This window comes from Lepidochelys olivacea (assembly GCF_965140295.1).
Source record: "Lepidochelys olivacea isolate rLepOli2 genome assembly, chromosome: 5".
Taxonomy (NCBI): Eukaryota; Metazoa; Chordata; order Testudines; family Cheloniidae; genus Lepidochelys; species Lepidochelys olivacea.
The window spans coordinates 112980771-113006226 of NC_140415.1; the positions used below are offsets into that span (position 1 = coordinate 112980771).

General features: G+C 38.8%; 1 protein-coding gene across 1 annotated transcript in view; it reads right to left on the reverse strand.

Moving 5' to 3' along the window:
* SLC24A2 (solute carrier family 24 member 2) overlaps positions 1 to 25456 on the reverse strand; it is a 169965-nt gene that overhangs the window by 21896 nt on the left and 122613 nt on the right. The window contains exons 6-7 of the mRNA XM_084629612.1: positions 17925 to 18023; positions 14812 to 14918 (exon numbers count right to left, since the gene is read on the reverse strand). Of these exons, the coding sequence (XP_084485738.1) occupies positions 14812 to 14918; positions 17925 to 18023 (206 nt within the window). The remainder of the gene's footprint in view (positions 1 to 14811; positions 14919 to 17924; positions 18024 to 25456) is intronic.

Sequence of the window (25456 nt, forward strand, 5' to 3'; positions counted from 1 at the left end):
CCAGTTTTATATCTGTATCACTCCATTGACTTCACTAGAGTTTTGCCAGATTTACAAAGATACAATCGAGCCCATATCCACAGTTCCCTCTTGATGTGTTCATAGATGCAGCTGCCTTACCAATTATACACACAGGTTAAGAGAAGACCATATCTTGTTAGTCCCTATACTTCTAGAAATTCCCAACTAATCTGAGTGATTAAAAAATGACAGTGAACTGAAGAGTCACAGGTATTTATCATGACAAGATTTTACAAACAGATATGGATACAACTGGTCACACACTCGCCACAGAACGTTAAGCATCTGAAAGGTTTAAGAGATTGGCGCGTCCTTTTATCTTTCTGTACACTGCCAAAGTAGGCAGATGCTCTGCCCTTCATTTCCATAATCTATGGCAGTTTGACCTCTTTAGAAAACATATGCAGGTGCAAGACTACTTCCTTCAAACCAAATCTGTTCTCTCTGTCTCCAGATTCTGGCAGAAGCAACTAGGGGTGCGGGAATCAGATGAGGCTAGATACCTAGCTTTGAAATAATGATTACTGAGGAAAATAGGAGCACAAAAGAAGCAATTGAAAGGTTGCCTAGGTAACTCTTTCTGAGTGGCCGGGTATATTTCAAGCAGCAGACGCAGCAGGAATAAACCTCCATAAACATTAGTTTCAAAAACAGCATTGAATGACTAAGTATTTTCTGAATTATCATATTTAGAGATTAGCTGAGATTAACAATCCTCTTTAATCATTGTAACTCTGAACATATATTGATATGTATATGGACACACACACACATTTGTAGAACATGCAGATGTTAAACACACAATTCATGCATGCAGTACTGTCCATTCTGATCATATGCCTTTTGATTCTGGTCTTTCTTCTTTGTAAATGAGGACTAACTCCACTGGCAATGCAATTACTCATGATTTACCCAAGTATTGATGAGTTCAGAATCAGACCCATTGTTGTCTTACATGGGCATAGAAAATATCACAAACTTTGAAACCTCAGAAGCTCACCACATAATTCTACAGAGGGATGGAAAGGAGGCTAATTATAGTGACAAATGTGGAGCTGGTGACATGAAGAGCGAGTTATCTGAACTAAATCAAAGTCTCTTCAATTCAAAACAAAAGCTTTTACTGTTTGCACACACTGGGAAAACAGTGTCATTTTATTCTCTGGTTTCTCTTCGCCAGGTTTTAGGCACCAGTCTGCAGTTTATGTGGCAAAAAATTTAAAACTCACAGTTATAAAAAAATACAAAGAGCCACAAGGCACTGTGAATGGCTATGGAATTAGGAGCAGGTGGCAGCTTCTGTAATTCTGCATGTGACTCTGGGTTCTAAGCAGAGATTTTGCAGATACTGTAGTAAAGAAAAAGGGAAGCATACACTTCAATTGGTTGCAGGTCTCTTATTCTGGTGAAAATACTTAGCAGAAAGATATTGTACACATCACAAGTAATTATTACCATTCTAGGTCTGAATTCTGCCCTTAGTCATATACATACCAGTTCCACTGGCAATAACGGAAGCTGTGCATACATTATAGTAGGCACAATTTGGTTTTTAAGGTCTAATCTTTCATTTCTAACTTGCAAGAATAAAGGATGCAGAATCAGGGCTTGATTTGCAGAGTTAATGAGCTCCAAGAACTCACATTGAAATCAACAGAAGCTGAAGATGTTCAGCATCTTTGAAAATCTGACTAATGGGGAAAAGCAACACTGAGTTACCCACAAGAGGCTGGAAAAAAACAAACCACCATGCCTCTGAGACAATATGAGTGTTACACTTACAGTCAACTCATCCAGGAGCAAACTAGGGAAATACAACCTAGACGGAGCTACTATAAGTTGGGTGCATAACTGGCTGGAAAACCATTCCAGAGAGTAGTTATCAGTGGTTCACAGTCATGCTGGAAGGACATAACAAGTGGGGTCCCGCAGGGATCAGTTCTGAGTCTAGTTCTGTTCAATATCTTCATCAATGATTAAGATAATGGCATAGAGAGTACACTTATAAAGTTTGCAGATGATACCAAGCTCGGAAGGGTTGCAAGTGCCTTGGAGGATAGGATTAAAACTCAAAATGAGCTGGACAAACTGGAGAAATGGTCTGAAATAAATAGGATGAAATTCAATAAGGACAAATGCCAAGTACTCCACGTAGGAAGGAACAATCAGTTGCACACATACAAAATGGGAAATGATTGCCTGGGAAGGAGAACTGTGGAAAGGGATCTTGGAGTCAGAGTGGATCACAAGCTAAATATGCGTCAACAGTGTAATGCTGTTTAAAAAAAAGGAAACATCATTCTGCGATGTATTAGCAGGAGCGTTCTAAGCAAGACACGAGAAGTCATTCTCCTGCTCTACTCCGGGCTGGTTAGGCCTCAACTGAAGTATCGTGTCCAGTTCTGGGGGCCACGATGTGGACAAATTGGAGAAAGTCCAGAGAAGAGCAATAAAAATGATTAAAGGTCTAGAAAACATGAGGGAGGATTGAAAAAATTGGTTTTGTTTAGTCTGGAGAAAAGACGACTGGGGAGAGGGACATGATAACAGTTTTCAAGTACATAAAAAGTTGTTACAAGGACAAGGGAGAAAATTTTTTATCTTTAGTCTCTGAGGATAGGGCAAGAAGCAATGGCCCAAATTGCAGCATGGGCAGTTTAGGCTGGACAATAGGAAAAAAATTCCTAACTGTCAGGGTGGTTAAGCACTCAAATAAATTGCCTAGGGAGGTTGTGGAATCTCTGTCATTGTAGATTTTTAAGAGCAATGTAGACGAACACCTGTCAGGGATGATCTAGATAATACTTAGTCCTGCCTTGAGTGCAGGGGCTTGGCTAGATGATCTCCTGAGATCTCTTCCAGTCCTACTATTCTATTATTCAATGATTCTAGGAGTGAAATAACTCAAGCTAGACCAGTCAGAGATGTTGCAATATTTCTGAATTAAACCCATCTGTGGGATAAATTTTTGTGGGAGTATTTTCAAGTGTGAATGGAATTCCGTGTCCTTACTAAAATTCCTGGTTTTTAATAATTAATGATGAAACGTCATTTTGATGATCCTTGGATGCCTGTATGATCAGAAGTCAATGTGCCAGTCTAACAATATTAGGTATATTTCCCTCATGAAACAACAAGAAAGAAACAAAGAAAGTAGGACAAAAAAATTAATTGTCTGGTGAAATCTGGTTGAGAAAAATGTAAGCCAATACCAGTCTAGCACAAAGGGCACTGCCAAGGAAGAATGCTAAAAAGATACATTTGTGAGTGTTGTGAAGTACTTAGATATCTTCATTGCCTGGATTCCTAAACCCAGCCTAATAACAACTGCAGTCACACAGAGGTCAGGTTAAGGTTAGGTTGAAAGTCAGGCCATACGTGTGTAAAGGTCTATCTGTCCATACAAATATACATTTGTGTAAGCAGATGGATGTGCCCACAAATTTTGCAGGTGCATTTTAGAGGCCTCATTTGAAAATGTGGATCAGAATATGCCAAGGAAAATGTAACTATACATGTTATTCATGTTATGAATAGAACTAATTCTTTAGTATTCTAGATAACCACCAGAATATATTAATACTGTTCCTTTCAAACTGACTGCCTCAGTGAACTGTCAGTGAAGAGAATAACTTACCATTATATTCTTTATAGTCTTCCCCATTAAACTTATTATACTGCGACAGGTATTAAATAAGTGGGTTTTTTTATTAAGAAATGTGTGAACTCGCTACAGTTGTTCATAAAACAGTAACTGTACCAAAGATATTACATGAAAAGGTAATTTGCGTGGTTTACTTGCTACACTAATCTTAATTGTCTCACTATTCTCTTGTGCTAGGCTCCCTGCCCTCTCTGCCTGCATGCTATATTCACCTGTTTTCTCTCATCTTATACTTAGTAAGTTTTTTGGAACAGGGACCATCTTTTTTTATGTGTGCATGAACAGTGCCTAATACAATGGGCCCAGATCCCTGACTAAGCCTCCAGGTCAGTGATCTCCAAACTGTGGGGCATGGAGAAACATTTGGGCGGGGCATGGCAGGGCCCTGCCCCCCCATGGGGACGGGGAGAGAGTGCTGGCCAGCCCCACTCTGCCCCCAGCTCTGCTCTGGCCCCACCCCCAGCTTGGGCCCCTGACCACAGGCCCCAGCTCGTGATGGCAGCTCTGGCTCCACTCCCAGCTGTGGCTCCTGATCACAGTCTTCTGGTGGGGGGGGCCATACAGCTTCCATTATGGGTTAAGAGGGGGTGCGACGGAAAAAGTTGGGGGACCACTGCTATAAGTGCTACCGCATTACATATAAATAAATAAATAAATAAAATGTAATAAGAACTACATTAGACAGATATCCCCTTTACATGTTACATTGTGGGTCAGTAGGGTATTTTTGCAACAAAAAATTCAAGTTTTTATTTTACAAAAATGAAGGTTGAGAAAAGAATTTTGGAATGTGTCTCGTAGTTTAATTTCCACAACAAATTTACTGTCCATACTGTCTTTTGAGATACTCTCTATAAAGGCTGAGTCTGGTTTTTCTACACTTCAGCTCTTGCATGTATCACATTACAATAATGAAAATGACACTCTCCTCTAACTTCAGTAGTTTTATCTTCCCTGTAACTTCTTAGACACCATCTCCTATTAGTTTACTCATAATCAGGCCATTTCTGAGAAAACTATACAGTAATAAGTAATGACTGTGTGACTCAGAGCATTTCAACAATGCCAACAGATGGTGACATTTCATCAGTAACTCTTTTGTTTATAACCAACAGATTATACCGATTCCCATCTGCCAAAATCGTGTATTCACTGCTTCTAGCAAACAGCAGAGAAGACTTGTCTGTTTAGAGGTTTATGCTCAAAATATATTACTCAGGAAAAACAGTTGTTCATCGAGGACTGCGTCTGAAACTGCATTTTATTTTGGATGTAAAAAAGTCTGAAAAACAAATAAAATAACCCACCTCAAAATTTATCAGTGTTCCCAAGTGTGAAAGTACTTATTAACTGCTTACAATAAATTGAGTACATCTTATAACAGGTATCTCATATGAGTTAAAAATACTAAGTTTTGAGGCTCATTATATTGCCCCAAATTAGACAAGGACTATATATTTTTCTTTTTGTGCTTTTCTCCTGTATACGGATTCCTGACACAGATAATCAGCACAGAATTAGGATCAGGTTTCCAGTGAAAATGGTAAAGAGGCAGACAGAGACCATTTATGATTCCCTTTGATCATGCTGAAGGATAGATATCATAGCATGTGTAAGAGTGTTCCTATCCATTTTCTGCTTCTTAGTGTTGCAAAAGACTGTCGTGGCTATTTGTTTCTAGACAGTGGACACCAGCCATCAACATGACCTTTCTTTATGAGGGAACTAAGATAAAAATAGAATGACATCTCAAAATGTTGCCTGCCTCAAATTGATATCTTATTGTTCAATGTTAAGATCTACTTTTGTTCTTCAAAAAAGCAAATCTCAGGCTATTTTATGTCCTCACCGAGACAGAGAGGGAAGACAGTTAAGTGGGTTAGAGTGCTAGTCTGGGTCTCAACCATAGACTTTCTGGATGACCTTGGGCAGGTTACTTAGCCTCTGTCTCCCAATTCCTCATCTGTAAAATAGGAGGATAATAATACTTCCCCCTACTTAACAGAGGTGTAGTAAGGCTAAATAAATTAAAGTTTGTGAGGTGCTGAGTTTCTACAGTAACTGTGGCCATATAAATACCTAAGACAGAAAGAAGAGCAACCTTTCTTTGTGGAATCATGTGGCAAAAATTCAAGTTATGCTACCCTGCACCTATTTCTTCTTAGGATACATTCCATTTACATAGGTAACTCACATTAATGGCAAGGGTGTATGTAAATCCTCCATGTACTGTGAAACCACCAAGAGGAGGCTAGATTTTTTGGTTGGATTTTATGCTGATAAGGAATATGTGGATGATTTTTAACCCATATGCCATTACTGCAATCTGTACAACTTCCGGGTCTACTGCTGGAATCCTGGGAAACTAGAAAATTCTGAATTTGTACCCATTTATTTCCCTCAAAGTTACACTGCAGCATTCACTGGTGGGTATAGAAAGAGACACATAGAGTGCTGTATTACAAACTATGCTCAGCAGGCCTGCAAATGGAAATAACAGTCATAGTGATCTGGAGATGCAACTGATGACTAAGCCCGTCTTGTAGCCTCTTTCCCACTGTCCTATTTTTCAAAAAAAGGGAAAAAGGTGTACAGCAGAAAAAATGTAGAACAGATCAGTAAATAGGCTTGGGAATACAATGGTCAATCCCATTTTATGGCAGTGCAACGATCTCTAAGTTACATAAAAGTTAAAGTGACAAGAGAGATCTGTGCAATTATTTCAGGCTCAATGAAAAGGCAAAGAAGATTTTCAGGCAGCAGAAAATATATGCTTACTGATCAAAAGAATATCAGGCACTTTGGGATATATTATTACCTTTCAACAAAGGCTTTTGTCATCTCTTCCCCTTTCTTTCCCAAACTGAAGCATTTAAAATATTTTGGGAAACACATCTAGTGACTGAGAACACGCCTATACTTAGATTCAAATCACATTAATTTGATGAAAAGGATCACATGTTCCTTGGAAGGGAATAAATGCCGCAGACAAAAGCTTTGTCCTGAAATGCACTAACCATGTGCTGCTCTTTGGTGAAGAAAGCTAAATCCACTTTACCACAGTTGCTCAAGTAAGCTGTTTAGTAATCACACTGAAAACACTGGAGGCTTAGTGATGTGTTCTCATTGCATCCAAGGTGCCTTTTCTTTTCATGAAAAGTTATCTTTGAGATGGTTGGCATATATAAGTTTTCCAATTAGGTTTCCATGGAAACTGGTGAAAGGGTGTGTGTGTGTGTGGGAGGCGGGAGGAGAAGGTGTTAACTTGAAATGGGATGTTATTTTTAGGAAAGCCACAAGTTAGAATGATTACAGCTCAAGCAGCTTAATCAAATACTTGTTAAGGGGGGTGGGGAGGGAGAACTTTCAGAAAGATCATTTCTCTGTATGGTAACCTATAAATTATTTAATGAGATACCATCACTGTCCTTCTACTCCTCTTTGCATTTTGTCAGACATGCTCAGTACTAAGCTAGAAATATACCGTTTTATATAAAAGAACTTTCTCCTTCATGGAAACCTGTTAAAGGTCAAAACGAAAGATACAATAACTAGGACTAAATCCAAAGTAAGATGGAATACATTGCAAGAGGGAAGAAAGCATAGGTTGGCCAGGACAAAAAAAGGAACATTTACAGATTGGATTAGAAAAAAAATTATCCCAGTGTATTTTTTTCCCTCTCAAGAGGCCTGAACCAACACTCACTGAAGTCAATAGGAGTCATTCCTTTTGACCTCAGTGGGACTTGGATTGGACCCAACATTAATATAACTGGCTTGGATTGATGGACAGGGCTACAAGGGAAGGTCTCTCAAGACTCCTGCAAGCAGCGGCAGAATAAGCAGAGATCCGGGCTTATTCCATGGATTGGAGCCCTGGTCTGGTAAGAGGTCCAGCAGAAGTTAGATCCTCTGCTGGAGAAAACTGGGGTCAGGAGGTGAGAATTTGAAGATGGGCCTGGGAAGAAAGGAAGGAGCAAGAGACTGAGAATGGGGAAGAGAGAAAGATGAATGAGGAAGACAAGAGAGAGAAAGACGGTCTGAAGTAGGGTGAAATTCATCTAGCCTTCTACAAGTGGTTCATAGGCCTTGTGTTTGCACTCTTCATAGGAGTGAATTTCAGCCAGAGTGTACAACACTAAAAAAAAAAACAAGAGAGGGAAGGAAGAGAAATTAGACTCAGGAAAAAATGTACTCAAACAAAAGAAAACAAAAAGAAAAGAAAAGGGGGAAAAAACTAGGGAGAAGGAAAAAGGGAAGGGAAAGAAGGAAGAAAAAACAGAGGGGAGTCAGACAGAGTTACCTTTTTAAAATAAAGTGTAATTTCAAAATGTTTTAAAATAAATTAAAAAAAAATTTCTCTGCTCCTCCAGTTTTAGTCTCTGATCACCCTAAGAAGCCCCTCTTCTCTTCTTTGCTGGGAGACCTATGCTCATTGTTTTAATTTAAAAAAAGTATTTGTAAACAAGAAGAAAGAGCTTATCTATAGACACTTCTGGGGCTGGTATATGGAAAATGATAATTCCAGTATTTAGATTGTGGATGCATTTCACTTCAGATAAATGTGCATCAAATACAGAACTTCACAATATTATGTTTCTGATCTAGAGATTTAGATTGAGCTATCACAGTTTGGACTAATGAAGGCTAAAATTTCCAGAAATGGGACCCTGTGTATTCTTGACATGGGAACTGAATAACAGAAATATGATATGGTAGGCACAACACAGAAGACAATTAGTTTCCCTTGCAGATCTTGCCGGTTCAGAATGCAAACAGGCTATGATAATGTTCCATAATCCAGTTTCTGGCAGTAAAATTATATCCTGAGCACACTTGTTCCCCAGCCATCAGTTTTCAGGACAGCGGCTTTCCCCTGAAGGCAAATGTGGGGCTTGATCCTTCAAGGTGGAGAATGCCTCTGACACCCTCAGTTGCTGTACCAGATGACTGGCAGATAGCTAATGTAACACTCATTTTTTAAAATGGCGCCAGAGGCAGTCCTGGTAATTGCAGGCTGGTAAGCATAAAGTACCAGGCAAATTGGTTGAAACTATAGTAAAGAAAAGACTTATCAGACACACAGATTAACACGATTTGTTGGGGAAGAGTCAACACGGCTTGTGTAAAGAGAAATCATGCCTCACCAATCTATTAGAATTCTTTGACAGGGTCAGCAAACATGTGGAAAAGGGTGATCCACTGGATATAGTGTACTAGGACTTTGAAAAGGTACCTCACCAATGGCTCTTAAGCAAAATAAGCTGTCATGGGATAAGAACGCAGGTCGTCTCATGGATCAGTAACTGGTTAAATGACAGGAAACAAAGGGTAGGAATAAATGGTCAGTTTTCAGAATGGAGAGAGGTAAATAGTGGTGTCCGCAAGGGATCTGTACTGGGACCAGTGCTGTTCAGCATATTCATAAATGACCTGGAAAAAGGGGTAAACAGTGAGATGTCAAAGTTTGCAGATGATACAAAATTGCCCAAGATAGTTAAGTCCAAATCAGACTGCAAACTGTTATGAAGGGATGTCACAAAACTGGGTGTTTGGGCAACAAAATAACAGCTGAAATTCAATGTCAATAAATGCATACTGGAAAACATAATCCGAACTACACATGCAAAATGATGGGGTTTATATGAGCTGTTACCACTCAAGAAAGAGATCTTGGAGTCATTGTGGATAGTTCTCTGAAAGTATCTCCACTCAGTATGCAGCAGCAGTCAAAAAAGCTAACAATGTAAGGAACCATTAGGAAAGGGATAGATAATAAGACAAAAAAATCATAATGCCATTATAATAATCCATGGAATGCTTACACCTGGAATACTGCATACAGTTCCAGTCACCGAATTGGAAAAGGGCACAGAGAAGAGCAACAAAAATGATTAGATGGATGGAAAAGCTTCCATATGAGGAGAGATTAAAAAGACTGGGACTGTTCATCTTAAAAAGGAGACGACTAAGGGGGGGATATGATGGAGGTCTATAAAACCACAAATGGTTTGGATAATGTGAATAAGTAAGTGATATTTACCCTTTCACATAGCACAAGAACCAGGGGTCACCCAATGAAATTAATAGGCAGCAGGTTTAAAACAAACATAAGGAAATACTTCACAGAAAGCACAGTCAACTTGTGGAACTCATTGCCATAGGCCAGAGTTGTATTGTGAAGGCCAGAATTATAACTGGATTTAAAAAGGAATTTGATAAATTCCTGGAAGCTAGGTCCATCAATGGCTATTAGCCAATGGGTCAGAGATACAAATGAACGCTCTTGTCCTTAAACCTCTGACTGCCAGATGCTGGGTCTAGATGATAGGGGATGGATCATTCCATAATTGCTCTGTTCTGTTCATTCCCTCTAAAGCACCTGCACACTGTTGGAAGACAGAATACTGGCCTAGATGTACCATTGGTTTGACCCAGTATGGCCATTTTTACATTCTTATCAAGATTCTTTGTGAGGGGCAATTGCCCCTTTTACATAAAATTGCACCTTAATTTTCACCCTGCCCCCACTCTTTTTACTTCCCATATCCTTTTTTCTGCCTCTCCTCTTCATCATCTCCTACTCTTCACTGAGTTTTCCTTCCACTCTACTCAATGCCTGTCTTCCCCCCTTCTGTATGGTCTATGCTACTTTCCCAGGGTTGACTGGGCACTTCAGAAAGGCCTGTTCCTTCTTCCTGCTCCTTAGCTTTAGGGTAGTACTGCAGTCAGGCCCAGCTAGGACAAATATTCCAACAGTGTTTGAGCCAAAGACAAGCAGGGGTACCTTTGACAAAGATCAATATGCAAAAAAAGAATGAGTGTTTATCCGATTCTTACAGAAGCATTTTCATGTTATGACAATCACAGAAAAACAGAACAATTTTTTAAAATTCCAGTTTATATGGAATTTATATTTATACAAATATATTTTTATGGATAATTAAGCAGTGACTGTTTCAAGTGGCAATCACTAGAAAAGAAGAAAAGTAGAGAGACTGTGGAAATGGTGCCAGGAAAGACTGCCTCAAAATGTAACTGGTAGTATTTATAGATTCATAAATTTCAAGGCCAGAAGGGACCATTGTAATCATTTGGTCTGACCTTGTAGCATATATCTTTTAGAAAAAACATCTGATCTTGATTTAAAAATGGTCAGTGATAGAGAATTCACCACAATTCTTGGTAAATTGTTCCAATAGTTAATTACTCTTACTGATAAAATTTTACACCTTATTTCCATTCTGAATTCGTGTATCTAGCTTCATCTTCCAGCTGTAGTCCAGCTGAGTGGTGACAAAGGCTTGAATAACTGAGGCCAGGTCACCGTCGAGTTGCTCTCTGTGCAAGTGAACCCCTAAAACTTTTCTTCAAGACTGATGGAGCTGAAGGTGCAGAATTACTCATGAATTCTTTAGGTTGTAAGATTCTCTACTCTTGACTGGGATAAATAATGCATCCCACCTCTACTGCAGTACAGTACATTTTGAGTATACATTAATGCTTATTAGATCTGACATGAAAATTTCAAACATTGCCTTACTGAAAGTTTTAAGTGTTTAACAAAACAAAACAAAAACAAACCAAGCTTTGCTCAGTATTGTAACCTTGCAATATCTGCTTGTCCTGCAGTTATTTGAAATGAAACCATCAAATTTTTCTGTCTTGGGTGATGAGGTTGCTTGACCCATTTTTGAACAGGCTTAGAATCCACTTCATTATAATGCAAAATGACAACATCTGAACCTTTCTATGAGATACAATTGTTCTTCCGTTATTGTTTTTTCTGAATAGTTTCTCAGGAGTTAGCTATAGGCAGGATAGATTCCCTTACTAAGTTATAGTAAAGTGGATCCTTTAGAATATTCACATGTGCCACAAAATTATTATTCATCCACACCACAATATTCAGTGCTATTGTAGGATAATAAAACCTAACAATGCACCAATGACTATATTAGCCTACTGGAATGGAATTATTAATATCACTCGCTGGATTTTTTTTTCTTTTATTATACACATTTTTGCTTAATGTTAAAACCAGCCTCAACATTTATTTTGGTTCAGCAATGAACTCAGACTCTCAGATGAATGGGGCAGTTCACACCTTTCAGAGTTATTGTTCCAGGCTCTCTCCTCATCTCTGCAACTCAGTTACACTTAATTCACATATTTCAGGTTTTCTTCATCACCACAAGAGACTGCTTTAGTTTTAAAATAAAAGCTGAGATTCTGGGGAACATGATAATATCCCCAGAGAGGTGCTGGAATAGTATATAGCCCTCAGATAAACCTTTAGGAAGGATGCCATTCTCTGCCATAAGAGGTCCTGTAAACTTTTATCCACATACTTAATTTTCACTGACTTTAATGGAACTACAAAAATGCGTGAAGTTAAACATTTGCAAGACTGAGGCCATGTAGGTATATTTCTCAAAAATAAACTCTTGAGCTGTGCTAAAATGGTTAAAACATTTATTAAGGATATTTTGTACCCTGACATTTTGCTTTTCATCAAAATCACTATTTTCATACTGCAATTGTGAACTGTATCGTATCTCTTATCACTGCAGAGATAATTTTTGCTTGAAAATAGGCCACTCTCTCTCAAAATGGTTCACGTTCAAAATTTAATTAATATTTTCTGTAAAAATATGACTTTTCCTATTTGTAAGGGAATGGAAAATGCTTTCAAATTTCAAGGAATTTAAGTTTCAGTGTGACTACTTTATAGAAATGTGCAAAACAGCTGCCAGAATGAGGCTGAAGTGGCTAGGGTGGGAAGCACTAGCAGAGTAGTGTTGAAGAGTAGAGATCTAACGGATAATTTATAACAAAAAGCAAAACAATGTAACAACAGGGATAGCATTTTCCTGCAGTTTGCCAATGTTCAACAACTTTTGCTAGAACTTACCTAAGGAAAATGCTAAGAATTTGTCTGTATAGTTTAAACTTAAAGGTTTCAGAGAAGCAGCCGTGTTAGTCTGTATCCGCAAAAAGAACAGAAGTACTTGTGGCACCTTAGAGACGAACAAATTTATTAGAGCATAAGCTTTCGTGAACTACAGCTCACTTCATCAGATGCATAGAATGGAACATATACTAAGATATATATATATACTGTGACAAAACTCTGTCCTTGCCTCCGTGGGTCCTGCGTTTCCTGGTGGATTTCACTAGCCTCAGAGGCTCACTGTGACCCTCCATGTAATCCTTCTCTCTCTAGAGACAAGGGTCACAGTCTACTGAGCCATTTTCATCATAAGCCAACGAGGGAGGTGAGGAGAAGCTATCCTTCCTTGCACAGTCTCTGTTGTCTCCCAGTCTCAGTGATTAATTGGGGGGCAAAGGGGAGGGAGCCCGGGCCCACCCTCTACTCCGGGCTCCAGCCCAGGGACCCTAATAGTATCAGCTATGGTAGCTGACCTTTTAGAAACATGACATGTACAATTCCCTGGGCTACTTCCCCCACAGCAGCCCTCACTTCCTCAAGCTCCACTTCACCCTTACCTCAGGGCCTCCTTCCTCGTGCCTGATATGGTGTGTACTACTCAGTCTCTCCAACAGCACAACTTCCTCCCACAGCTCCTGACATGCACCCCTCACCTGACTAACTGGGAGGCTTTTAACTAGTTTCAGCCAGCCCCTGATTGGCTTCAGGTGTCCCAATCAACCTAGCATTCTCCCTGCCTTCTGGAAAGTTCTTAATTGGCCCCTGGTGTCTTAATTGACCTGGAGCAACTGTCATTTCACTTATCCTGGTACCAGGGATTTGTTTAGCCTGGAGCTAATATATCTATCTCCCACTACTTTTCTATAGCCATCTGGCTTTGCCCCGTCAGAATACATACAGATAAGCTGGAAGTTACTATACAAACTGTCAGGTTTCAGAGTAGCAGCCGTGTTAGTCTATGTTCAAAAAGAAAAGGAGTACTTGTGGCACCTTAGAGACTAACAAATTTATTTGAGCATAAGCTTTCGTGAGCATCCGATGAAGTGAGCTGTAGCTCATGAAGCTTATGCTCAAATAAATTTGTTAGTTTCTAAGGTGCCACAGGTACTCCTTTTCTTCATACAAACTGTGAGAGGCTAATTAGTTAAGATGAGCTATTATCAGCAGAAGAAAAAAAACTTTTGTAGTGATAATCAAGATGGCCCATTTAGACAGTTGACAAGAAGGTGTGAGGATACTTAACATGGGGAAATAGATTCAATATGTGTAATGACCCAGCCACTCCCAGTCTCTAGTCAAACCCAAGTTAATGGTATCTAGTTTGCATATTAATTCAAGTTCAGCAGTTTCTCTTTGGAGTCTGTTTTTGAAGCTTTTCTGTTGCAAAATTGCCACCCTTAAATCTTTTACTGAGTGGCCACAGAGGTTGAGATGTTCTCCTACTGGTTTTTGAATGTTATGATTCCTGATGTCAGATTTGTGTCCATTTATTCTTTTGCGTAGAGACTGTCCGGTTTGGCCAATGTACATGGCAGAGGGGCATTGCTGGCACATGATGGCGTATATCACATTGGTAGATGTGCAGGTGAACGAGCCCCTGATGGCGTGATTTCCACCATGATTTCAACAATTTCCATCCCACCATCAACCTCAGCCTAGACCAATCCACAGAAGCAGTCCATTTCCTGGACACTACTGTGCTAATAAGCGATGGTCACATAAACACCACCCTATACCGGAAACCTTCAAAAGTTTTTTTTCTCCTGCTGATAATAGCTCATCTTAATTAATTAGCCTCTCACAGTTTGTATGGTAACTTCCAACTTACCTATCTATCTATATGTTCCATTCTACGCATCTGATGAAGTGAGCTGTAGCTCACGAAAACTTAAGCTCTAATAAATTTGTTTGTCCTCTAAGGTGCCACAAGTACTCCTGTTCTTTTTAAACTTAAAGTAAACCATGGTATGAACTTCAGTGCCAAGAATTGCTTTTTACGGGGTTTTCTCTCTCCATAGTGCCTTGAGCTGTAGGTTCAGGTCTAAGAGCATGAAAGGGTAAGATCCTATTTGGTAAAAACCAACTCACTAGCTTTCCAAAATAGTAAAAACAGGCAGGAATATGTTTATCAGGGTAAAGAGAAAGAGAAAGAAAGAAAATAAAAGACAGTAACCTCTTCAATTCCATGGACAATGTTTCCATTTTGCACTGGTCCTGAACCATCATTTGGTGGTGTTACTTCAACTTCCACTTTTGCAGTATTTGGGAGTTCAATTTTTTCTGTAACATCATCCATAAATGGAAAAAAACAGAACAAAGAAACGGATAACAAATCTGTTAGTGACGCTGCACTTATATTTCAGTCTTTTTGAATGATCAAGTGTTACTAGTGAACTGTTAACCTTTATATATATACACACACACACACAGTCACATATATAAAAAAGACGAGAGAGAAATTCTGGCCTTGTTACACTGGTGCAAACCCATGGAAGCAGCAGATGTAATTTAGAGACAAATTTTGACCTTTAGGAGCTTTGCCTGAATAAGGATTGCAGGATCTATTAAAAAACTGATTGCGTTTTAGAAATGTTCTTTTTAATGTTTATGTTCTTAATTGCAACTTAAGGACTCCTTTACTCATGCAAAAATCTTACTAAACCCATGGGAAGTCTGACACTTTTGAGTCAAAACTGACACTAAACCATTTTATCAGCAAGTAACAAAATGTAAGATGCTGCACTGGCAGATAGACGGATGGATAAACTCATAAACAGATGCAGAAACTTAACTAATGAACTTTGTCCATCTGTCGTTAAGAAAGCTGGAGTTTTGTCACAGCTATCATGAAAGTCGCAGATTTTGTGACTGTCATGTGGTTTTTGAAATATATTTGTCTTCTGAATAATAGCTAATGATGGATGGTAAAATGTTACTAGACTACCAAGAGCTTCAAAGGTAAACCTTGGGCTGGTCAGCAACTGTGATGACACAAGGGCTAGATCAGTGGGCTTTTGGCAAAACCGTCATCTCCTCAATGGGTCATAATTTGGCTCAGAGGTTAAAATAAGAAATAACTTTTCAAAATATGGAGACCATGGCTCAATTTCTAAATATTGCTTCTGGAGTGGCAATTCCTATCTTAAGAACTGTTTCAGAGTAACAGCCGCGTTAGTCTGTATTCGCAAAAAGAAAAGGAGTACTTGTGGCACCTTAGAGACTAACCAATTTATTTGAGCATAAGCTTTTGTGAGCTACAGCTCACTTCATCGGATGCTGTAGCTCAAGAAAGCTCATGCTCAAATAAATTGGTTAGTCTCTAAGGTGCCACAAGTACTACTTTCCTTTTTATCTTAAGAACTATTCACTTTTATCATCGGATATTCATATCCTTTTTATTTGCACTAAAAATGGAAAAAATAAAGATACAAAACAATGCTTTCAATGCTGCTACAAAGTAAAGGCCTGATCCTGCAGTTGTTCATGGTGAGGTAAATGGGAGAGAGTAGGGACTGCAGGATCTGACCCTATTTTTGTGTAATGCAATTCCTTTTCCCATAATCATCCAAGGAATCTACTAAACAACAGGCATGTCAAAATTTCAGCTGTTATTATTAGATGAAGATGGTAATGGCCAGAAATGCTTGAACAATCAGAAGTCATGAGGAAGTGCCTCTAACAACAGCTGACACAGTAAGATGTATTTTATCTGACGTTGCTGTACAAAGAAGTAAATATAGCTGTGTGGCTGCATTACTGCTGCACTCAGATTCTTCCTGAATTAAACTCTGAGATCACAGCAGCAGTGCAGAGTGCAGAATATCTGTGATTATTTAACTGCTTGCGGGGTATTTTCCTCAGCATTATGCTATATTAACAGAGTGTTCCATCCAGTTGCTTGACTCAGTGTCAAAGTGCATCTAGATATAGAGTGAGGTCATGGAAGTGTCAAACTGATTTCATTTTTACCAGATACATTTGATCGTTTTTTGTATTTTTTTCCCACTGCAATGAACATTAAGTGGTAAAGCAGTGGCTAAAAGAAACGAGAAGGTGACTTAAGTTGTTGTTGTTGTTTTAACAACGTACAAGTTTTGAGCTGAATATTCTTTGTGAAAAACAGAGTCAATGGGGTTTGTGTAGTGGGTATACACAGGGCTGGGAAGGATGGATTTTTTCCAATTCATAGTCCGGATATGAAGAAGCTGTGCAGCAACTCTGCGGCTGCTATTGCAGACTGCAGGTAACAGTAGCCCACTATACAGCTAGTCCACAAACCTTTTGGCTAGTGGATCAGCAGTGTGTGCAAACCTACCGACCACAAGCCTGCTCCTCCTGTGGCCGAGCCCCAATACTTTCCCTATAAGAAAGTTACCTTGCAGCAGTTCTCTGCAGCAGGCTACTATGAACCCTCATTGCAATCTCCCCCTTGCACAACAGAACCACTACTATCAAGGTTTGTGTGCCAATGCAAGATAGGCAGGATTTGCCTCTGACGGATCAAATCGCTCTCAGCAACAATCATAATACCTCTCTGAGGGCAACATTTTGCTCTTAGATCCACACGGTAGATCTCAAATCCAATATTCTATTCTCTTCTCCTGGGAAGTGTAGAGCTACATGTCCCACATAAAATGCACATTTATTTCAGGTGTATAAAAAATGTAAGTAAGTGTCTAAACTGCACACCTGGTGGATCTCAGTGAGTATTCTCCACATACAGAGAGAACCCAGTATCAGACTCAAATGGCCTGGTAATGCTATAAATAAATAAAGCATCATTGTCAAAATTTGCTTCCTCCTCATGCACAGAACTCCCATTCATGTCTATGGGGATTTCATGCACAATTCTTTAGGGAGTTAGAATAGAATACACGGATGAGAGAGGAAAATTTAGCCCTGTTTGGCTCAAATGACTGACTCTAATGGCCTATCAGAAATGACTGGGCCAAAAATCCAGAGTAAATCTTGTAATGTCGTTGGAGTTATTCTGCATTTACACTTGAATAGCTTGAATCTGACCCACTGTATGAAATAGTTCATTGGGCAAACTATGAGCCAAATTTTTCACTCAATTATACCAGTCCAACCCATTTGGAATTGCAGGTGCTACGCATCTCTGAAAATCAGGTTCCCATTTGGGAGTCCAGATATGGATTTAGAGGGCTAACTTCAGGCACTCAAGTCTGAAAAAATGTCGGTTTATTTATTTTCTTGGGTAAGTAAAGTAACACATAGCAAATATATCCCAAACAATAAGAAATAATTCTGTACTCCTATACTTACCAGCATGATTAGCAGCCCCGTTCCGTCTTTCACTGTCTTCCACCTGGCACTTCTTTTTGGCAATCTTATGGAGAATTGAGGCCTTCTCTTTGAACTTTCCTAAAAGAAAACATTGTCATTGTTCAAGTGCAGCCATTCTGAGATGCTACATTTCTCTGTAATAGCTTCCAGCTTTTGCTCTATAAATCAAAACCAAGAATTAATTTCTATCTATCCCAAATAGATAGTTAACTCATTGATAAGAGTTAAGAATTTTAAAAGGTGTTTGTTCATTCCCTAAAACTCAAAGAGAATAAAAAAAATATTATTTTTCTGGTGATGCAGTCAACCAAGTTTGCATAACAAAAGTGCTAGTATAAAAAATTAAAGATGAATAGCAAATAAATTAAAATGCTGAAAATAAAAAACACAATTTCTGGTTTGCTATAGGAACATAAGAATTGCCATAGTAGATGAGATCTCTGGTCCCTCTAGTCCAGTATTTTGTCCCTAGTAGTGACCAATATCAGATACTTCTGAAAAACTCGTAAGAATCCCCATAATGAACAATTTCTAAATAACCACAGGCTAATTTTATTTCCAACCCCTGCCAGTTAGTGCTACATTCTTCTCTCCAATCTATACAGTAGCTCTCTGCATGTCTTGTAATGGTTGGTTTTTGCCCTGTGGTATCATAGTTTATGATCCTTGTATGTTTTTAACCTAATATATGTCTTTATGATTTCTCTCTTCACTCCCTTTCCTCCTTCATTGTAAATACTACTTATTAGGTAGAATGCAGGCTTAATTCAAAACAACCATATGACATGAAAATCCTAGCCTACAATTCTTGCTCTCCCTAAACTCCCACTGAAATCATTTGAAGTTTTGGGGGCGCAAAGACTTGCATGGTTTAGGACAAAAAGGTATTTCATTAAAATCAAGCAATGCGACCCAAAGGACACATTCTGCCGATTAACTACAGAAAGTAAAGAGAAGCCATGCATAAACAGACTTTGATTTACATTACAATGTCACCACTTCCAAATGTAAGTCATAATTATAATAAAATCATATTCTATTGCTGTTTACATAAAATGGACAAATGAATCAGAGCTCGAAAATAAAATAAATACCGCCTCTGCTTTCCCCGTCCAAAAAAGAAAAAAAGAATTGGGAATGTTTAGAAAGCTGGATACCATAACAGAATAATTAATGTGCCAAGAGGCCAGCGATAATCATTTATGTGGGAATGGAATAAATGGTCAACCACAATCCACCTGGTGGGAAAAAATAATAAAAGAACCTTATAAAAATTCATGCGCTTTGCCCTTTCAGTTGCACGTATTATTCCAGAAACATCGCACTGCAAAGTAACGTGTTCAGCCAGAAGAACAGTAGGGAATATCATAGGCAGTTTCTTTTTCAGTTGCTAAAAAAAATGTATATGGGGATTTTGAAATTCTTAGTTATATTGTGCACAAGGTGAAACAGAATCATCTGCAGAACAGAGCAGCAGTGAAAAGTAAGAGGCCAGCTCACCTCTTTATTGTGCAGGGTCAATGCCAGAGAATATCATTCAAAGCGATAGAAGAAGAAGAGACAGAAAGTTGAATAAAGAAAAAAGGACAGAGAAAGGGAAGAGCCTGCAGTGTGAGATGAATTGAAGAGGGAAAGGAAAAGAAAAAAGGAGAGAACAGTCACACCAATTATGTTATAATGTAATGCTGAAATGTCAAGTATTTCTATTTATAACACAGGAGTTATCTTAAGTGTGTGTACAATTTTGTGCATGCCTGACTTGAGTGAAAATCATGGTGTGCACAGAAGTTGTGGAGGATTGTGTGCTTGCACTCACACAGACATGGCAGTTTGCACATATGGATTGTGGGTCGCAGTGTCCGAGATGGGTGCATAAGCATTTTTCAAGATCTGGCCCATAATGTCCCAGGTGTATTATTATATTCTTGGGAGCACGGGTAAATGAAAGGAAGAGTCTTTTTAAAAAGTCTCAGCTTGTATTTTGTGTGGAACATTTATTCTTCACTGGCATTTTAACTTGTGTTCGAAGACCCAGCATCCCTGCTGATGTTCATGCTATTTTATGATAGTTCCTTCAGCAAGAATCATAGAAATTGGTGATGGAAAAAGCCTATTAGACTATCATCTAGTCCAGCGGTATCCAATGGAAATTCGATGCTAGCCACACTGCTAGCCATACTTGTGGTTTTGAATTTTTCTTATTAGCCACATTATAAAAAAGCCACATTACGCCACATTATAAAAAAGCCACATGCATTAGCCACAAATCAATAGCCTATTAGCCTCATGTGGCTAGTGGTGAACGTATTGGACACTGCTGATCTAGTCCATAGGCTTAGCTATGTGAGAAGGCTGAATTGGTTTAATTTAAAGTGTGATTTTAAACCAGTTTAGTTAAACCAGGGCAAACATCTGCATAGAGGCTCTTATTTCAGTGCAAGAATGGCCTTGTGTGGTTTAGTTTCTGTCAGTTAGGAATAGATTTAAACCAAACCGAACTAAGCCACTCTTAAACTGAACTAAAGCTGTCCACACTTTTTGAACTCGTTTGATATCAGTTTAAAGAACAATTTAAATTAAACCAGTGCAACTTTCTGCTGTAGACCAGGCCAATCTTTCTCCCAATGCTGGGTTTTTCTCTCCAATACATTTTGTAACCTATTTTTAAATGCCCAAAGAGATGAAGTATCCGTCACTTCCTTTGCAAAATTATTCTACACCCAGAGATCACTTCAAGGAAGTGCTTCTTAACATTAAGAGAAAATGTTATCTTTCTTACTTTTTGCCCAGAAATCCTAGTTATGACCATTATATCACTCTACCTCCTCCTTCTCCACCCTTGGGGCCACAATGTGACTGGCCTCGCATTCGTGCCCAAGGGGTGGGGAAGAGTTAGGCCTTTGTAGAGGGGCCAGCCAGCAAATACATAGCAGAGACACTATCCCAGATGAACACCTGTGCACTGAGGACGGGTGGGAGGAAGATGGGGCAATGCCTCCCTCAACACCAGTCTGGGAAGTTTGCTGGGCACAGGAGGAGTGCATGATGCACCCTTTCACAGGGAGACAGAGCCCCAACAAGGAATCCTGACTGAGCCAGAGTATTTCTAATCATTTGCCCTTGGCAAAATGCTTAAAACTTAAAACTTTTCATTTCACATCTGGATTTTGTCACAGTTAACCATGCCTTTGTCACTTTAAGTCTGGATTAGTGCAGTACACTCTAAATGGGGCTTGTATTACACCTATGCTCCATAATTTGCATTGACCACCAAATTATTTCTGGGGGAGTTTAAGGTATGGCTTTTGCTCTATAAAGAGCTAGGTGCTGTGGGACTAATTATCTGAGACACTGCTCCTTCCCTCGTAAAATTCTATGACAGCTGAGATCAGCCAAAATGCTTGAGTTCATAGACTCTTGGGAAGTGCAGGTGCCTTAGAAATTATTTCCCACCCTTTGGGTTAATATAATCCAGATCTAATGACCTACAAGAAAAGCTGCAGGGTTCATCTGCTCTCTTAGGCTTTTTTCATGGGGTGAGGGATGTTGAATAGGATGGGAAGGGAGATAAAAGGAAGGAGGAAGAGGGGAAAGAAGTTCTAAGCAGTGCTCTACATTGATTATAATGTAGTTAGGGCTTGCCTACACATGAAAATTAATCCAGAGTAAGATAGTGTGTGAATTTAAAATGGATTAACTGTTCCCGATTAACACCACATATAGATGTCTTATTTCAGAATTAAAGCACCTTATTCTGAATTATCCTAATCAGTGGAATTCCAGAATAAGAGCAACCACATATGGTGTTAATCAGGAATATCTTTTCCAGAATAACTTCCCATGTAGACAAACTCTTAGATTCCTTAGGTCTTGTAGTTTGTATAGCACTTAGCACAATGGGCTTGGAGTCTCCAGGTGCTACTGTAATACAAATAAATAATACCTAACCACTGAGGGGTAACTCATGCTTTATTTCACTTTGGGTGCTATACAATTCTATTCAGATTCCGTCTTAGGGACATACATGATTTTCCCATGGCACCTTCTTGCCAGATGTGCCCCTTTAGCAGCAGAGTGCTGTGGTTCTGAGTCATTATGATGATGTACGCTTTGCTTCTTTAAACAGAAAATTAAAGAAGGGCTGAAACGTGCAGGAGTGTGCATGTGTGTGGGAGAGACAGAAGATGAGTGACTAAAAATACAATTCCCCTACTAGGTGATCCCTGCATTCTTTCTAAAAATACGTAAAACTCAGTGACCGCTTGGTGCCTTAGTACTGTAATTAGAATTCATTCTGAAGAACAAAAAGGGACAGGACAGACATTTTTTCCGCATTCCTTTTTAGTGTAGACCAATGACTCTCAACTTTTAACAGGTGAAGAGTACTAGTTCATTAAACAAAGGGCCCAATTCTTCATTCCTTGTGAGCAAAAAACTCCCAGTGACTTCAGAAAGTCCCCAAAATAATTACACATCATACACCGCCCAGTCCTGCAAGGAGTCAATGGAGACTGTGCATGCTCCCCATCTCTTAGGAGGTGCCCAGGTTCAGGCCCACAATATACAAATGTATACATAATGAGTATCTCCTCTTAGTTTGTTATCACAGAGTAAATGTAGATTTGACCCTTCCATCTGTGTGTTTTCTGAGTGGTTGTGTTTCAGTTTCTGTATCTTTAAAAAACAAAGTAATTGCCATCCTCGTTAGGACCTATTCATACATGAAAAAAGACCCGCATTCTAGGCTAGGCAGAAAAGCCACCTGCTTGAGCGCCACTGCTCTGGACATTTTGAGTAAACTCGCTGTTGGAGGGCAAGAGAACTGATTCAGTGAGGTGCTGAAGTCAATCAAAAGGATGGCTGTGCTAGCAAAGCATGTGAAGCAATTCATTTAGATCAAAGGTCCATACAGAACTACAGCTCCATTCAAGACTTACTTGGTAAAATTATTGTAAAACGAGAAAAAGCAGAACAGGCATTCTGTTGCTAATTTCCATCTGTGATCAGGAGAAGCCCAGGACTGAGTACAGTGTAACTGCGTTAAGAGAGCCATTAGTGAGACAGGTCAGACTGAGTTTGAATTAAGATGCTGTACAATCAATATATTTGGCTTTCGAATGGCTGTTTTGATGATACATAAAGCAATATCCATTTTGATGAATTCTGTTTTTTTTTAAAAATCAATAAACGCACCATTTATTTACCTTTCAACTTCCTTGTTCTCCATGTACCTCTGATAAAATGCAAAAAGCTGCATATATGCAGTGCTAAGTCTGCAGATAAGGACTCAAAGTCAAGAAAAGACAAAGTTCAGGTTGTCTATACAACTTTAACTTTGTCCATTTGTGCTTATGCCTTATGATAGAATGTAATTACTGACTAAAGTCTCTGAGCTCTGCTTTGCAGTATTTCTCTTTCTTTTACTCCTATGCTATACCTCTTGAAACTTTGATCTTTTCACTCTTCTGGTAAAGGGGGTGAAATATTTTCTCAACTAAAGTCAATGGGAAAATTCCCATTGACTTTAATGGAGCTTAGGTTTCACCAAGACTGTTCAGTCTTACAGCAAGTGTTTGTATGGGAGTCTGCTAATCACAGACCTCCACTTTTGAAAACTTATGGTACCTCTTCTCTTCTAGATATGCACAAACTTTGGGGTGATTATCATTGCACACTGCACAAAGATTTGTTCAGTTATGTAGTGCAACATTCTTCACAGAGACAAACAGTCCTACAGACCTTACTGTTCTTTCATGGGAGTGGGTCACTGTCACCCCGGAATCATAAAAAGCTTGGAATATACTTTAGACACCTGCTACTGGCCAATTAGAGGGAAAATATATTGCCCAGTTTTGTAGTCAGTACTCTATTTGCCTATCTAGCCCGTGAATCTTGGTTCAAAGAACTTATAAAACATATGTCTTCTACAGGACTCTTCCAAAGGTTCACTACAGATATCACTAAACCTCCACTGACTCCCAAAGGTAACAAGTGTATGTGTTTGCTACTGAGGATTGTTTTCACTAATTTGTTAATTTATATCCTATGCCTTATTAGAAAGCCTCCACCATCACCAAATATTTATTTAATTATTACAATCATGATCAAGGTGTGCTGGAACCCTTACATTAGTTGAATCTAAACCAATAGTTGCAATTGTAACTGAGTTTCCTTTGTAAATCCAATTATAGCACACCTCTAAAATATACCAAAAGTCACAGTGACCTCAAAATTGGTAAGCTAAATCTGGAACAGTTCTACAAAATCTGTTCTACAACATCTTAAATAGATACCTATTGTATATAGTGAAAAAATGTTTCTTCAATGAGCCATAAGTGAGCTGGCAAAGTGAACCAGAAAGACCAAAACCCAGAAACCATATTTTCTGATTCAAAAAACAAAGCAAAACAAAACACAAATAGGGTTAATGCCTAGAAAAAAGAGTGTGATACACAAAAAGCTACTTACAAAGCAGGTACCTTCCTGACAGCTTTGGAATTTAAAATGCATTTGGATTTGTTGCGAACCATTTGAGGTGTTAATCTCTCTCACCTTCCTCTGAATTCAGCAAGAGCTGAAGGTACACAGCTTCTATCAGGGTTTGGGTGCCAATAGAACACTCCCCAAAAATCTACTCACAGGCTCACAACTTTACATCGAAAGCTATACGAGGGAGTGGAGTTACAAAAGGAACCCTGCAATGTGATAAGCCACATGCTGCTGTGTTTTATTTAGTGCACTAACCGATATAAGGCTCAGGCGAAAGAAAAAAAAAGGACGACAAAAGGAGGTGTTATGTAAAATATAGCAAGTGGAGATTCTATTTTTTGAAAAATCCTGATGGAAAGCTCTAAAATACCATACTTTGATTTAAATTAAGTTTCTAGAACACTATCTCCTGTTTGGTTTTTTGGGAAGTTATGCAGAAACAATGATGATAGATCTCTTTGGAAAGCTAAAGGGAATCAGAGGGTCTCGTCAGTATTAAATGTTGCTACAGAGAAACCAAACTAAAAACTCCTTGCTTTCTTTATTGGTAGAAAATGTATAGTATGGTCTCAGATGATATATCTGTATTACCTACAGTAGATGAAGCTTTGGGATGGAAATTGCATTATGCCAATCCATAAAGGGTGCTTTCTAGGTTCTTTTAATACCAATAACACACTACATGCAACATATGTATGGTAATATGTAGCAATTACCTCCTTTCTTCATAGCATATTTATAGGAATAAGTTCTCTCATGTATTTATACTTTATAACTGCAAGACTTAAGAAAAATCAGAGGGTAATGAACGTAGCAATTGTAGCATTTTTTCAAATGGTATATTTAATAAATATTTTAAGATTAAAAAAATCCCACCAACCTCTTCAACCCTCAGCCCATAATAAGAAATGAAATAAATTACTTTATTGAAACAAATATCTAAGATGAGATTTTCTGCAAAAGGTTTAAATGTAAATACCATAGCTGAGTGGGCTGGGTTAATGAGCCACTGAAGGAAATTG